The 15,350-nt window shown below is 44.7% G+C and overlaps 1 protein-coding gene across 13 annotated transcripts in view; it reads right to left on the bottom strand.

Annotated features, from left to right (window-relative positions):
* FRMD4A (FERM domain containing 4A) overlaps positions 1-15,350 on the bottom strand; it is a 693,308-nt gene that overhangs the window by 29,657 nt on the left and 648,301 nt on the right. For all 13 annotated transcript variants that reach the window (XM_003903401.5, XM_009214008.4, XM_009214010.3 and 10 more), the window contains one exon: positions 1,938-2,071. In XM_003903401.5, coding sequence (XP_003903450.1) covers positions 1,938-2,071 — 134 coding nt within the window. The remainder of the gene's footprint in view (positions 1-1,937; positions 2,072-15,350) is intronic.

Genomic DNA, 15,350 nt, shown 5'->3' with positions numbered 1-15,350 from the left:
AGCTTTGTTTTCCTTCTTTTGCTTTTGTTTTTAAGAGCGATGGTGAGATTTTTTTATAACGCATGCTCATCTTGCCCTGACACGTTCCTTACATTTTCCAAACATGCATTCCCTGCCGGGTTTAGGGACTTTTTATTAGAAACAAAACAAGGCTTTCCAAATTATTAAAGGCAGACATCAAAACTCCTATTTTTTTTCCCAATCCTTCAAGCATCTTCTTTCTAAAAATGTTGCTAATATTGACAGTATCACATAGCACATTCTCCAGCCAGGCCCACTGCTTTCCTAAGATTTGCAATGGATTTGGACTAATGTGGTTCTGCTTTGAGCAGGCTCCAGTCTAAATCAATCCAGACCATAATTAGGCCAAGTTGAAATGCAATGTGATCTCACTCTACAGCCCCTTGTTTCATTCTTCCTGCTGCAAGGCCTTAGTGTTTGGGGGAGGGGTATACGTCTCTTTGACTTACTTTGGGAACCTCTTTTGACTTCCCATTCTCAACTATTTACCAGCAAAGCTCTTTGTAAGGTTAGGTGGTGCATAGTCACTCCCGCCTTGGAGAGCTCCCACCCCATTGTGCCCATGTGCACAATGCACACACACACGCGTGCGCGCACACACACACACACGCGCGCGCACACACACACAGTCATGTGTGTTGCATTAAAACATGAAGCCTTCAAACACTTCTAACAGTCATGAAATAAACAGAAGAAGGTGGAAATGGATATTTAAATAAATATAGACAGCAACTTGCAGCAACTTCTGTGAGACTAGCACATACATAGGGTCGAGAAAGCATTGCTTTGCTTTGCTTTTTTTTTTTTTTTTTGAGACAAGGTCTTGCTCTGTCATCCAATCTGGAGTGCAATGGCATGATCATCGCTCACTGCAGCCTCAACCTTCCAGGTGCAGGTGATCCTCCTGCCTTACTCTCCTGAGTAGCTGGGACTACAGACACACACCACTACCTCTGGCTATCTGGCTATTTTTTTGTAGAGACAGGGTCTCACTATGTTGCCCAGGCTACTCTCTCGTCTCCACTGATCCTCCCGCCTCAGCCTCCCAAAGTGCTAGTATTACAGGAATGAGTAACTGTGCCCAGCCTGCATAAAATTTAAAAATGTCATTAGGCTAAGATTTCATTTTTTAAAATGAAAAGTTAAACACCAGATCACAGGGTCTAAAGGTGATGATATATCAAGTGAGATCGTGGTTTCCTTGTTGACCACCAGCTGCTCAATAGGATGTCCAAAGACAAGTCTGAAATACCCTTAAGAACAAAAGCCACAACAATAAACTCATGCACAAAATCTTGGGAAGATGGTGGCCAGCCCTTATAACCAATGACGCACTATCATGTGAGGAGATGCTTTATGAACTACCATGCAAGTATGAGGGATCATCATTAGGACTTGTCACTGGGACTCCCATGGGGTCCTATTTGGGATTCATACTGGTCGTCATAGTTCTTCGTCAACTAATTCTTTGATGGGTTCAGGGACTTTTTCTTTTACTGAAAACAAAACTAGGTTTTCCAAATAATTAAAGGCAGACACCAAAACCCATATGTTTCCCAACCCTTTAAGCATATTCTTTATAAAAAGTCGCTAATATTAACAGTACCACATAGCGCATTCCCCAGCCACGCCAAACTGCTTTCGTAAGATTTGCAATGGATTTGGACTAATGTGGTTCTGCTCCAATTCTTTCTCTGATAAAGCACACGAGAGAGGTTTGGATGTTTCCAACATTTGTGTTTCAGGAGAGTGCTCGCCACCCAGATAGGCTCTCTTTTTATCACTACCCTTGCCTTCCATCAAAACGATCAAATGACATCAGTCAAATGACATCAAAAAGATCAAATGACATCAGAAAGATCAATGACATCACAAGACAACACCAATCTCAACGGGATGAGCTAGGAAAGGCTTACAGCTTCTCGGAGACACAGCTTCTTCAGTTCCTCCAGCCTCTGACGCAGGGTTTCCTCCAGAGCTTCCTGCCTGGACTTCAAGGCAGCCAGCATGTCCTTCTTGGCCGACTGCGAGCTATCTGATTCCTGAGAACCTGTCAATAGACAGTGGGGTTACTTGGCCAGCTGACAGGGGACACACATCTGGACCACTAATGAATTTAACTGGAGCCCACGCTGCGGAGATGGGATTTACCCCAGGAACCAAGGGAGTGTGAAATAAAACAGGTGCTCAGCGCTTTAACTGTGAGAAGCACATTCCAGCACTGCATGGAATTTATAGTTAGTCAGAAGAAATGGCAGGAAGATGGACCCTCCTGAAAAAGAAGTTTATCTTTCTCGATTATCTTAAGATATGTCACATACCTGCTTTAATTTTACTAGCAAATTCTAATAGACTTTACACAAGAAAGGGGGAAAGAAAAGCTCACGCCAGCAATTTTAATACATATTGAGTTATTTATCTTTGTTTTTTTTTCTTTTTTTGATACAGTCTCACTGTCACCCAGGCTGGAGTACAGTGGCATGATCTTGGCTCACTGCAACCTCCGCCTCCCAGCTTCAAGCGATTCTCATGCCTCAGCCTCCCGAGTAGCTGGGGTTACAGGCACCTGCCATCACACCACGCTAGCAGAGATGGGGTTTCGCCACGTTGGCCAGGCTGGTCTCGAACTCCTGACCTCAAGAGATCTGCCTGCCTCGACCTCCCAAAGTGCTGGGATTCCAGGTGTGAGCCACCGTGCCCAGCCCTAAAACATATTTAATACGTTATTTTGTTCACTTAAAAATACTTATTATTTTTGCTTAGTGCAAACATAATGCATGTTTATCATAAAAACCCTGAAAATGTAGACATGTGTAAAAAATAGTCCATTAACTAATCACCCAGAAATAACCATTGCTATGCATTTTCTTTTGGCCTCTTTTCCTAAGCACATATATTTAAAAAATAAAATTAGAATGTTATTGTATTTTTTAACTTCATGTTTTGTATCGAGCAAATTCTCCTAATAAAAGTGATACATATTTTAACATGCTTTTCCTGGTTAAAACATGATGATTCAAATAGCAGAGTGCTAGATAGGAAGCCTTTGTGGAAGGCAAACTTCAAACCAAACAAAAGGAAAATAAGCTGAAATGCCAACTGGAGGAATTTAGGTTAGACCAAAGGAGTAATTTCTGGGCTGCCAGTGTTTGGATTCTGAAATAAGTTTCCTGCAGTGAAGCTATTATACTTTTTCTACCTTGATGGGTTAGAAAAGGAACATTGACTCTCTACAAAGGGAAAAGCTGATTATAACTTTTCTTTGCAAGCCCATCGTGAGCAGAAGTGTTAGAAATGGACAGGTGTTAGTCGGTGTGCATTCAAGGGGCTCACACCATGCCACTGACAACTGCATCAAAGAACTTCAAATACCTAGGCAGATTAATCTAATTAAAGATGAGCAAGATCTCTACCGCAAAAACTATCCCACTCTGCTGAGAAAAATTAAAGACCTAAATAAAGAGAGAGATACACTGTGGTCAAGGATTAGAAGCTTGATGTTGTAAAGACGTCCATTCTCCATGAATTAAACAACAGAATCAATGCAATCCCAGTAAAACCTTGGTAGGACTTTTGATAGGAAGGAGAAGAAACTGTATTTCCATAGGAAACAATTGAATTTTTGGACAATTTTATAAATGGATGAGAGAATAATCCAATCAGAATTCCCAGAATCAACAGTTCTGTTTCTTCCAATGGTAGAAAAGGCATTGCAGCATCATAAGGCTAGAAAGAACTTTTGTCCCGTGACATCAAACAGCTCTGCTTCACTTAAATTGTCCCCATAAATATACTATTCTTCTATTTAACGTCTCTGAGTAGAAAACCCTGTATCCCATCAATTTCCATACGTACAGGCTCTTACAACCCCAATCATCAAGAACTCTCAATGTCTAAGAACATTCTGACTCTGACATGGGTTTTGTTATTTCCCTTGCTTACTCAGTTCGAGCTTGAAATAGAGAATATATCTGTCACCGCAGAAACATACTATCTTTATGCCTCCAAAGCAGCTAACAAATATTAGCTTGAATGAGCAACCAAATAAATGTTCACAGTCATATACTTGGATGCTGTAATTCAGTTGTATCTCCTCTTCATAACAAAAATCTAACACCTGTAAGTTGTTCCATTATGGAACCTACCTTCCAAGCTCTGAATTGTTTGTAGCTCTTCCCTGGATTTTGACATACTTCAGTTGCAGGTCTCCGAATGCAACTGGACACAAGAAAGCTTCATCCATGACCTCATGGTTCTCAAATACTAAATCCATAGAGTGTCACATTCATACAGCACATCGCTGGACATTATTGCAGGTTCCCCTTTTGGAAATGGTTTAGGTTTGCTCCCTCCATTAGCCAATCACCCTGTGCTTACCAGTCCTAAATGATCTCCAGTGTATGTCCCTCCAAGGTTACATGGCTAAATCATTGTGACTCTTAATCTGGTTCTGTTAGTAATAGTCGCCAATCACATTTGAAGACTCAGGAACATTTACTGAAGTACTCTCTGTTTCATCATTGAAAGAATTAATAAGAGTGTAAAACAATACTGGAAGGAAGGCAGACTTTAGATTTAAAAAACAGGCCTAGAGAAACTTGGGTCCAAGAAGATTAAAGGATTTCTAGCTCAAGTGAAAAATTCGTTGTTTTCCCTGTCACCCCTGCCTAACCTCTCAAAAGGAAATAATGATTTATTAAGTCCAATCTAAGAATTAACTGTGTTCAAGAATGGCACAAATCACAACAATATGAAACTCAAGGGAGGTAAAGCACACCATTTTTAGATGATCATGTTGCTAGTTATGGGATTAGTTAAGATTTGGCCCTGAGTTCCAGGGCTCATTAATGCTACCCAAATTATCATCATTTACAATAATTAGCCTAGATACCAAGCCACAGAAAACAGGCAAGAAAGTGTTGGCAGACTCGATGGCTCAAGAGCCCCTCTCTGTATCCGCTAATGCTGGTTGGCTCTGCTAATGCTGGTTGGCTCCGTATCATGCCATTAACCTGGGAGTTACTTCAGGGCGAAGATGGTGTCTGGGTACCAAGTTAAGTCCCTGCAAAGTCACTGAGCCAGCCTACCCTGGACATGCAGATTTCCACTGTAGTATTAACTGGATGGTGGATAAAGGGTAAAACAGATCTGGGTTAGATAAAGTCAAAACCACTTACTGGATGTGTGGCCTTGGGTGTTACCTGCCCTCTTTAATTCATAAAGGGCTGAATGAGATAACACACCTCCAGCACTTTGTACTGAGCCTGTAACAGGTCAACCCTCAAACTAGGGCAGGTTGAACGTGTGTGTGTTTGTGTGTGTGTGTGTGCGCGCGTGCGTGCACGCACACACACACCCCCCACCCCTGTAGAATTAGAAAGACAGAAATCATTGCAACTGCCTGTTCACTGTTGCTCAATGAAGTATCAGTCAAAGAAAAGAGCTTTGTACCCAATTCAGTGGAACACTTGAGGTCCAAAGCTTACCTTTAGAAAGGAGCAATACAGAACTAGGCAGTGTTTTCTTTAAAAATTATTTTTAATTGACACATAATAATTGTATGTATTTATGGGGTACACAGTGATGTTTTGGTACATTTCAGGGTAATTAGCATATCCATCATCCAAACATTGATCATTTTTTGGGTTGGAAATACTCAATATCCTCCCTCTAGCTATTTGAAGCTATACAATACCCTACTGTTAACTATTAACATCCTACAGTGCTATAGGACACTCAAACACATTCCTCCTACCTCGCTGTAATTTCTGTCCTTCAGCAAATCTCCCCCATCTCCTACTCTCTCTACCCTTCCCAGCCTCTAGAAACTTCTGTTCTACTTTATACTTCTATGAGACCCACTTTTTAAAAATACACAGTGTTATGGCCGGCCGCGGTGGCTCACGCTTGTAATCCCAGCGCTTTGGGAGGTGGAGGCAGGTGGATCATGAGGTCAGGAGATTGAGACCAGCTTGATCAAGATGGTTAAACCTCATCTCTACTAAAAATACAAAAAAAAAAATTAGGCATGGTGGCGGGCACCTGTAATCCCAGCCACTCGGGAGGCTGAGGCAGAGAATTGCTTGAACCCAGGAGGTGGAGGTTGCAGTGAGCCCAGATTGGTCCACTGCACCACAGCCTGGGCGACAGAGCGAGATTCTGTCTCAAACAAACAAACAAAAAACCAAAAAAAAAAAAACCACCAGTGTTCACAAATGATGTTTCCTGAGTCCCTGGGTTTGCAGCTATGTCTTTGGGGCAGCTATGGATGGAGGTGGGGTCAAGGTGGTTCCGTGGCTGTTCTTATACTATTGCACTCCACGTTCCTCAAAATAAAGCAGCCCCCTGTGAACCTGCTGCATGAATTCAGGCTGCCGTATTGTAACGAAAAGGGTTCCCACTGCCTTTTTTATCTTTAAAGGAAATCCACTGTTCTGGGGCAAGGGCTCGGAGCTCTCATGGCTTGTGTGATCTCAGAGCTTGTGTGATCTGAGCCTGTGGGCTGCTACCTGCAACTAGGCAAACGTGGCCACTAAGGCAAGAGGTGGCTGAGTGCCCAGTGACACGGACACACCAGGAACATTCCATGGAAGCAGCTCAAAGGGCATCAGGAGAGGGAGTCCAAAATGCCCTCTGATGTTGATCTGCTTTCCCACCTCCTCCACAAATGCCCACTAGGCATCCCCCAACCCAGCAGGGTGGTTTTAAAAGGGAAGAAAGAAAGAAGCTACAAGATAGGGAGAAATCAGGAGGCAGAGGTTCACTCTCGCTGCCCGCCTTGATGCCCTCAAGTGACAGAATGACTCCAGGAAGAAACTGAGTCAGGGCAGAGGCTTAGGGCTCAGGGAAATGAGACTCTCGAAAACTAAAAGCTGGGCGCGGCGGCTCACACCCATAATCCCTGCACTTTGGGAGCCAAGGAGGGAGCATCCCTTGAAGTCAGGAACGTGAGACCAGCCTGGGTAACATGGTGAGACTCCATCTCTACAAAAACAAAACCAGCCAGGCGCGGTGGCTCAAGCCTGTAATCCCAGCACTTTGGGAGGCCGAGACGGGCAGATCACGAGGTCAGGAGATGGAGACCATCCTGGCTAACACGGTGAAACCCCGTCTCTACTAAAAAGTACAAAAAAACTAGCCGGGCGAGGTGGCGGGCGCCTGTAGTCCCAGCTATTCAGGAGGCTGAGGCAGGAGAATGGCGTGAATCCGGGAGGCGGAGCTTGCAGTGAGCTGAGATCCGGTCACTGCACTCCAGCCTGGGCCACAGAGCGAGACTCCGTCTCAAAAAAAAAAAAAAAAACAAAAAAACAAAACCAAACCTAAAATTCAAATTTCAAATCAGCACCTAGGCTTATGCTGATTTATCCATTTCCAGTTATTTGAACACATATATGCTTTTGCAAGTGCAAACCCCTCTGAGGTTGTGTTTAGCCCCTTAGAAATTAAAAAAAAAAAGGGCTGGGCGCCGTGGCTCACGCCTGTAATCCCAGCACTTTGGGAGGCCAAGGTGGGCGGATCACGAGGTCAGGAGTTTGACAGCAGCCTGGTCAACATGGCGAAACCTTGTCTCTATGCTTTAAAAGTACAAAAATTAGCTGGGCATTGTGGCACGCGCCTATAATCCCAGCTACTCGGGGGGCTGAGAGAGGAGAATCACTTGAACCTGGAAGGTGGAGGTTGCGGTGAGCTGAGATGGCACCACTGCACTCCAGCCTGGGTGACAGAGCGAGACTCCATTTCAAAAAAACAAAATAAATAAATAAATAAAAAGGATATAGGCTGGGCGCAGTGGCTCATACCTGTAATCCCACTGTAATCCCAGCACTTTGGGAGGCTGAGGTGGGAGGGCTGCTTGACGCCAGGAGTTCAAGACCAGCTTGGCCAACATAGTGAGACCTGTTCTCTATTAAAAAAAAATTAAATGATCTAAATCTGCTATCACAGAGAGGGGGGTGACTGGTGGGAAAGACACTGGATTTTCATCACACATCTGCCATTAAATGGTGTAAGCCCTTGAGTTACTAACCTCATGGCCCCGTCTATAAAATAACCAATTGACCAATCTCTAAGATTCCTCAAACTGAAGACACTATTACTCAATAAAGAACTTACTCAGAGCTCCTGTCAGGCCTCTGAGCCCAAGCTAAGCCAATATATCCCCAGTGACCTGCACGTACACATCCAGATGGCCCGAAGCAACTGAAGACCCACAGAAGTGAAAACAGCCTTAACTGATGACATTCCACCACTGTGATTTGTTTCTGCCCCACCCTAACTCATCAATGTACTTTGTAATCTCCTCCACCTTAAAAAGGTTCTTTATAATTCTCCCCACCCTTGAGAATGTACTTTGTGAGATCCACCCCCTGCCCCCAAAACATTGCTCTTAACTCCACCGCCGATCCCAAAACCTGTAAGAACTAATGATAATCCACCACCCTTTGCTGACTCCTTTTTCGGACTCAGCCCGCTTGCACCCAGGTGAAATAAACAGCCTTGTTGCTCACACAAAGCCTGTTTGGTGGTCTCTTCACATGGACAGGCGTGAGACAGTTCCCTCTTGCTGCTAGCAGTCACTTTTGCAATTTTTACAACAGGAATCCTATACACAGTGCAATCTTCCCTCCCCCTTTTCTCTACCTTCCCAACTTCTAGCCTTCTGCCAACTCTGCTCTCATTTCATTTACTGCTACAAACTCTCCCAGGCTAGAAGGGTGTGTCTCATTATTAACCAGGGCATAAAGCATTTACTGCTTCATCTTATCAACAGACCGAAGCAAGTATTTGTAAACTCAAATGCTAAACAGAGTTTAATCTGAGCTGTCTTTGGAATTAATGAAGTAGAAGATGGATGGAACCTCTTTATTCTAGGTAGAAGGGTGAGATTTCAAATTTTATTGATTGAAAAAACAGTAGCTAAGTGCTACCTGGAAAGGGCTATCCAAGCATAAGAAGTTGGTGTAGGAGTCAAAGGAAAAACAGAGGTGATCTCAACACGTTTTTTAAAAGATACGCGTAATGCACAAATATCTACATATATATACATATATATATAGATACATACATATATATATATATTTTTGGTAAAGTTTCAGACAACACTCAGATTTATGAGTATTCTGAATATTCTTCAGAAAACACAAACTGGTACATAGCCTCCCCTAAAGCAAAAGCCCACACCAGTGGTTTTGAGTTAACAGGCCTGGGTGTGTGTTCCAGCACTGCCGTTTACCAGCTGTGGGGACTTGGGAAGGTTGTGCAATCTCTTGAAGTCTGTTTCCTCCCCTATAAAATGGGAATGGAAATAGTACTTCTTCAAAAGTGGGGAGAATTAAAAGGGATAAACGCTTAGAAGATGCTTGGAAGAGAGGTGAGAATACATTAAGTGTTACGTGAATACGCGTTACTCTTTCTATTAAAAAGTGAGGCCGGGGTGGTGGCTCACACCTAGAGTCCCAGCATTTCTGGGAGGCCAAAATGGGACGACTGCTTCAGGCCAGGAGTTTGAGACCAGCTTGGGCAACATAGACAGACCTTGTGTCTACAAAAATTAAAACAAAAATTAGTAAGGCAAGGTAGTGCATGCCTGTGGTCTCAGCTACTCTGGAGGCTGAGGTGGGAGAACTGCTCTAGCCGAGGTGTGGAAGCTACTGTGAGCTGTGATTGCACCACTGCACTCCAGCCTGGGCAACAAAGCAACGCCCCATCTGAAACCCACCACTATTTCTAGCCTTTATTAGGAGTCTGCATCCCAATTCGGAGAGCTCCAAAATGTAGATGAGAAAGTCTATTTAGTGGACAAGCAAGGAAACGTGGAATGCTTGCAGACGTACCACTCACCGTGGCCACATCAATTCAGGAAGCTCACGAGAAGGGTAAGGAAATGAATTTTTACAGAACTCCTAAACAGGAGCTTCCTACCCACTGTACTTCACCGAATCCTCACAGAGACATTATCCCATTTTCTTTTTCTTTTTTTTTTTTTTTGAGATGGAGTCTTGCTCTGTCACCCAAGCTGGAGTGCAGTGGCACGATCTCGACTCACTGCAGCCTCCACCTCCTGGGTTCAAGAGATTCTCCTGCCTCAGCCTCCTGAGTAGCTGGGACTACAGGCGCACGCCACCATGCCTGGTTAATTTTTCTATTTTTAGTAGAGATGGGGTGTCACCATATTGGTCAGGCTGGTCTTGAACTCCTGACCTCGTGATCCACCTGCCTCGGCCTCCCAAAGTGCTGGGATTACAGGCGTGAATCACTGCGCCCGGTCTCCCATTTTCATAGAGAAGGTCAGAGTCAGAGGGAGGCTGAACTGGGAGTCTAATTCTGCTGTTCTGTCTTTTGCCTCTTGCATAAAAGCTCAACACAGGTAGGAGCTTTCTGTCTTGATCGCAGCTGGGTTGCCCTAGTAAACCTGTGTAGAAGGCAGTCACATTGCCTCCCAAGCCGGGGCTCCTTGCGTGACAGTGCAAGCATCAAAACCTAAGAGCAGGAAGCAGGGCAGGGGCTCTTTGGATCACCCAGGCTGGAGTGCAGTGGTGTGATCTCAGCTCATTGCAACCTCCGCCTCCTGGGTTCAAGTGATTCTCCTGCCTCAGCCTCCCGAGTAGCTGGGATTACAGCGTGCCACCACACCTGACTAACAGAAGCCTCTGGAGCCCCTTCCATGTGCAAGGTGTTGTGGGATAGACACGAACAGCAGACATGCATCCAGCACTCAGACCTGCCCGCCAGGAGGCAGAAGAGAGCAGACCACAACAATAGGCCGGGCACGGTGGCTTGCACCTGTAATGCCAGCACTTTGGGAGGCCCTGGCAGGAGGATTGCTTAACACCAGGAGTTTGAGACTATCCTGGGCAACATAGTGAGACCCCGTCTCTAAAAAAATAAAAAATAAAAAAAATTAGCTGGGTGTGGTGGTGAGCGCCTATAGTCCCAGCTGCCCAAAAGGCTGAGGCAGGAAGATCCCTTGAATCTGGGAGTTTGAGAGTACACTGAGCTATGATCACGCCACTGCGCTCCAGCCTGGGTGACAGAGTGAAACCCTGTCTCTAAATAGGCAAAAAAGAATGAGACAGGTACTAGTTGCCATAGAAGGTGGAAGGCGGAACCCACAACCGGAAGCTGACCGGGTAATTAACCTGGATTGTAGCTGGTCATACATAGTTCAGAATTTTTTTTTTTTTTTTTTTTTTTTTTTGAGATGGAGTTTCACTGTGTCACCCAGGCTGGAGTGCAGTGGTGTGATCTCAGTTCACTGCAACCTCTACCTCCTGGGTTCAAGTGATTCTCCTGCCTCAGCCTCCCAAGTAGCTGGGATTATAGTACACCACCACGCCTGATTAATTTTTCTATTTTTAGTAGAGACGAGGTTTCACGATGTTGGCCAGGCTGGTCTCCAACTGCTGACCTCAAGTGATCTGCCTGCCTTGACTCCCAAAGTGCTGGGATTACAGGCGTCAGCCACTGGGCCCAGCAGGGTGACTTTTTTTATTGTCTCTCTGAGAAGGTTAAGCCTGTCTCTGAAATATTGTCAAGAAAACACAGTGTCAGGTCAGTACTCCAGCAAAAAATCTTTCCTCCCAGTTATCGGGAGGAAAATATCTACTTGAATGATACTAGATTAAAAATAGAACCTGTTGTTTTCGGCGACCTTATGACATTTCAATCCTAATCCAAAGGATTTTTATTGAACTAGGTCACTAATAATCTGGCCAACGAGGAAGATAAAAAGAGCTGACCCTACCGAGACAATTCCCATCCAAGCAGAGAGAGAGATGGAGTGACTCATGCCAAGTCAGAAAGCCATTTTCGGGGGTATTTGGAAATCTATGGAGTGAACTTCCCAATGCTGTGGACATTGTTTGAGACCCTGGAGACACTGCCTGTGTCACTGTGGGTTTCCCAGCTTCCAGCCGGGGAACTCCAGACTCCAGCCGGGGACAGCTGGGTGTGGAGGGGCGGATGTGGAGGGAATGCCAGCAGCACAAACAGCAGCTCTTCTCCCGGCCGGCGGACACATGGAAGGACAGCCTCATTCAGCCGCGAGCCAGAAATGCTCCGATTGTTCAGAAGACCCCGGGCGTGAAACTCAGCACCGGATATGAGCGTACATTCTGCCCGGAGGACGCTGTCAGGAGCCACGCGTGGCTCATCTGTTTTTGACACAGAGGAGATATTGATGACCAGCCACTGATTTCAGAAGACAGAGAAGGGGTGCTTTCCTCTCTGGAAGGAGGGGAGAATTCGAAGCCAACAGTGCTCCAAAGAAGAAAGGAATCTGTTGTTCCAGAACTAAAGAAGGGAAATGACAATCTGTCTCTTTAGACCTTTAGAGAAAAAAAAAATGAAGAAGGCATATTCCCAGCAGATCAGTAAAAGCTGTAAGGAAAAGTTTTGGCAGACGCCCCAGGAATAAACACGAGGAAGAGGTCAGAATTCTTCTTTATGATAAAAAGATATTTATTTCCTTGACAAATCCTCAGTGATGAATTCCTTACATAAAATATGTCCCAGGAGGCCACGGGAAATAATGCCACTTTGCAGACTGCGGGATAAATGTGTCATCTCTGGGGACCGTTATAGAGAATTAAATGTGATTTTTAACATGAAAAAATGCATGCTTGGAGAACTTTTCATCAGGCTTAGAAATTTTAGAAATAAAATAGTTCATTTCAGAGAGCATTGAAATTGAAGCTCTTTGAAAAGCAAGCGCCTTTTGATGGTGGCTAGAAGTCTCTGGAAGAGCTTTGCTTTCTGGCTAGACTCCATGGCTCACCGAACCTTGGTGAAGAGTGCAAATGTAATTTAACAGAGAGAGAGAGGAGAGGGGGAAAAAAAAAACCAAAAACTGAATATTCAATTACAAAAATTAGCAGCATCCAGTAAAATACCCAGTTGAAACTACGGTTTATAAATCCTACAGTTTCCATTTCTTAGGCCGTGAAATGAGGGAGCTGTCCTATCTTCTGGCTCCAAGCTTGTTAGGCTACTGCAATACCAACGTTTGCAGATTAACTGAATTTCAGTCATCCTTATTCTGTGCTCCCAGCAAAGGAGTACTGGAACAGAGGGCTGGCCCTAAATGGGAACAGAGAAATGCTTGTGGGGAGTGATAGTGATATCTCTTTTTCAGTATTTAAATTTCATCACAGTCCTACCCCGTCAGGAGGCTGAGGCGGGAGGATCCCTTAAGCCCAGGAGTTTGAGGCTGGAGTGAGTTAGCATTGTGCCACTGCACTCAGGGCGACAGAGCGAGACCCTATCTCAAAAAAAAAAAAAAAAATTATCATTGGAAAGTCATTCATTTAGGTTCCACATTGTCATTCGGTCCTGGTTCTCTTCAGTGGGCAAATATTCCTTTATTAGTAACACCTGAGGGCATAAATATAGCTGTGTAAATGACTGTTTTTATTTCCCCCAAAATAAGGGCAGAAAGGGATAACGATTCTGTCTCCCTCTCAATTTTGACTCAGGCCAGTCCTGCTCAAACACGTCCAGAACCATCCATTCCCCAGAAAGAGATTTCGCAGCTCTCCCCGGGCACACAGTCCAGCATAAACAAACTCTGGCACAGTCCGACTTTGGCTGCGCCCTGCGGCAGAGCAGAGGCTATGACCAAAATTAAGGCCCCTGGAATCCTTTCCATTGTTAGACCTCAAAGGAGAGGCCACAGGCCATGGGTAACAGAGAACTTTAAAAGGCCAGGAAGAGAGATATAGGGAGGAGAAGGAGGAAGGGCAAAAGAGAAGGGATGAAGACAAAACTGAAAAATGTCGTGTGATTTATACCAGCGCAAGGCAGTGAACTTTGAGCTGAACACAGCCGCCATCATGATGTTGGCAGAGCCTATCGGCTCCCCTCTCTGTTTGGAGAGATGTCAGATAGCTGGCACCCTCATTGTTACATTAGTTATTAATAAACTTCCTTAACAATGGGAGGAAGTGCTAGCATTCAGAGAATGGGAGTGTGTCAACAGCTGAGGACTGAATGTGGACGGATCCCAGGCAATGCCGGGCCCACGTTTAACACAATCTGTTTTCTCCCAGAATGGAAAGTATCAGAGCCAGGGTACAATGACAGACTGCGGGTTTTGGTTCATTTTCTAGTTTTTAAACCCAAGATCCATCACCAGATCCTTCCCAATCTTGCTGACCACACTGCAGATGACTCAATGGACATCTCAGTAATCACATAGCCAAATTCCTATTTGAAAACACAACATATCCCTTAGTTTTGTAGAGAATGGGTCATTTATGGCCGTAGACTTCCAGTCAAGAAGCCAAGAGCAGCCTCATCATCCCATTTAATAAAGGCCATTGTCCCATTTTTTCGTTTGGGTAGTTAATGCAACAAGCCACACGTCCCTGCAGCACACTGGGTATTTCCTAAGTCGGTTTGTGCTCTTTTCTTTAAAAAGCCTGAGAACAAAAACTAACTCTCCTAACCCCCACTGAAATTGGAACTGTTCTCTGATGGCTGGGCCAGGTGTGGTGGCTCACGCCTATAATCCCAGCATTTTGGGAGGCCGAGGCAGGCAGCTCACTTGAGCTGGAGTTCAAGACCATCCTGGTCATCATGAACATCTCTACTAAAAATACAAAAATTAGCCAAATGTGGTGGTGCACACCTGTAGTCTCAGCTACTCAGGAGGCTGAGGCAGGAGAATAGCAGAGAACCTGGGAGGCAGAGGTTGCACCAAGCTGAGATCATGCCACTGCACTCCAGACTGGGCAACAGAGCGAGACTCCGTCTCAAAAAATTGAATGAATGAATGAGCTGTTTTCTGATGGCAAATCCCCAAAACAACACTTAGAACAAATCTTAGGCTCTTTCCCACTTTCAGACAAGCTATGAAGGGGTCATGTGTCTTCACCTACAACGATACACCCAATTATTGCTGCTTTTGTTGTTATTCCTTTTTTTCTCCCCTCCCATATTTTCTGGAATTTCAAGTAATACAAGATGGGAAGGAAGGAATAAACCCATTCAAGTTCCTACAACATGGATTTTAGATTCTTTTTTTAAAAAAAAAAAAACCCTGAACATGTCTTAACCAGATGGTTTGAATTCATAGTTGTCCTCCCAAACTGTACCTGAACCTTCTGGAAATGTGTTACCTGAAGACCTAGGAGCAAAAGCAATAGACGCAGCTACAAATGTGGAAGCAATCACGGGACTGTCACAGGGCAGAGTGAATCCAATGCGCCCTGCCTACTCCCCTCCAATGGTCAATAACAGAGGCACTGAGCCCCTGCGCAAATGGATTCAGGACGTGAGTTCCACGACCTTCCTCCCATCTGAATGCCAGTCAGTGCTGGAGGAGGCGGGGA

The sequence above is a fragment of the Papio anubis genome, chromosome 11 (assembly GCF_008728515.1).
Source record: "Papio anubis isolate 15944 chromosome 11, Panubis1.0, whole genome shotgun sequence".
NCBI classification, from domain to species: domain Eukaryota; kingdom Metazoa; phylum Chordata; class Mammalia; order Primates; family Cercopithecidae; genus Papio; species Papio anubis.
This window is presented reverse-complemented; position numbering and strand designations above follow the sequence as displayed.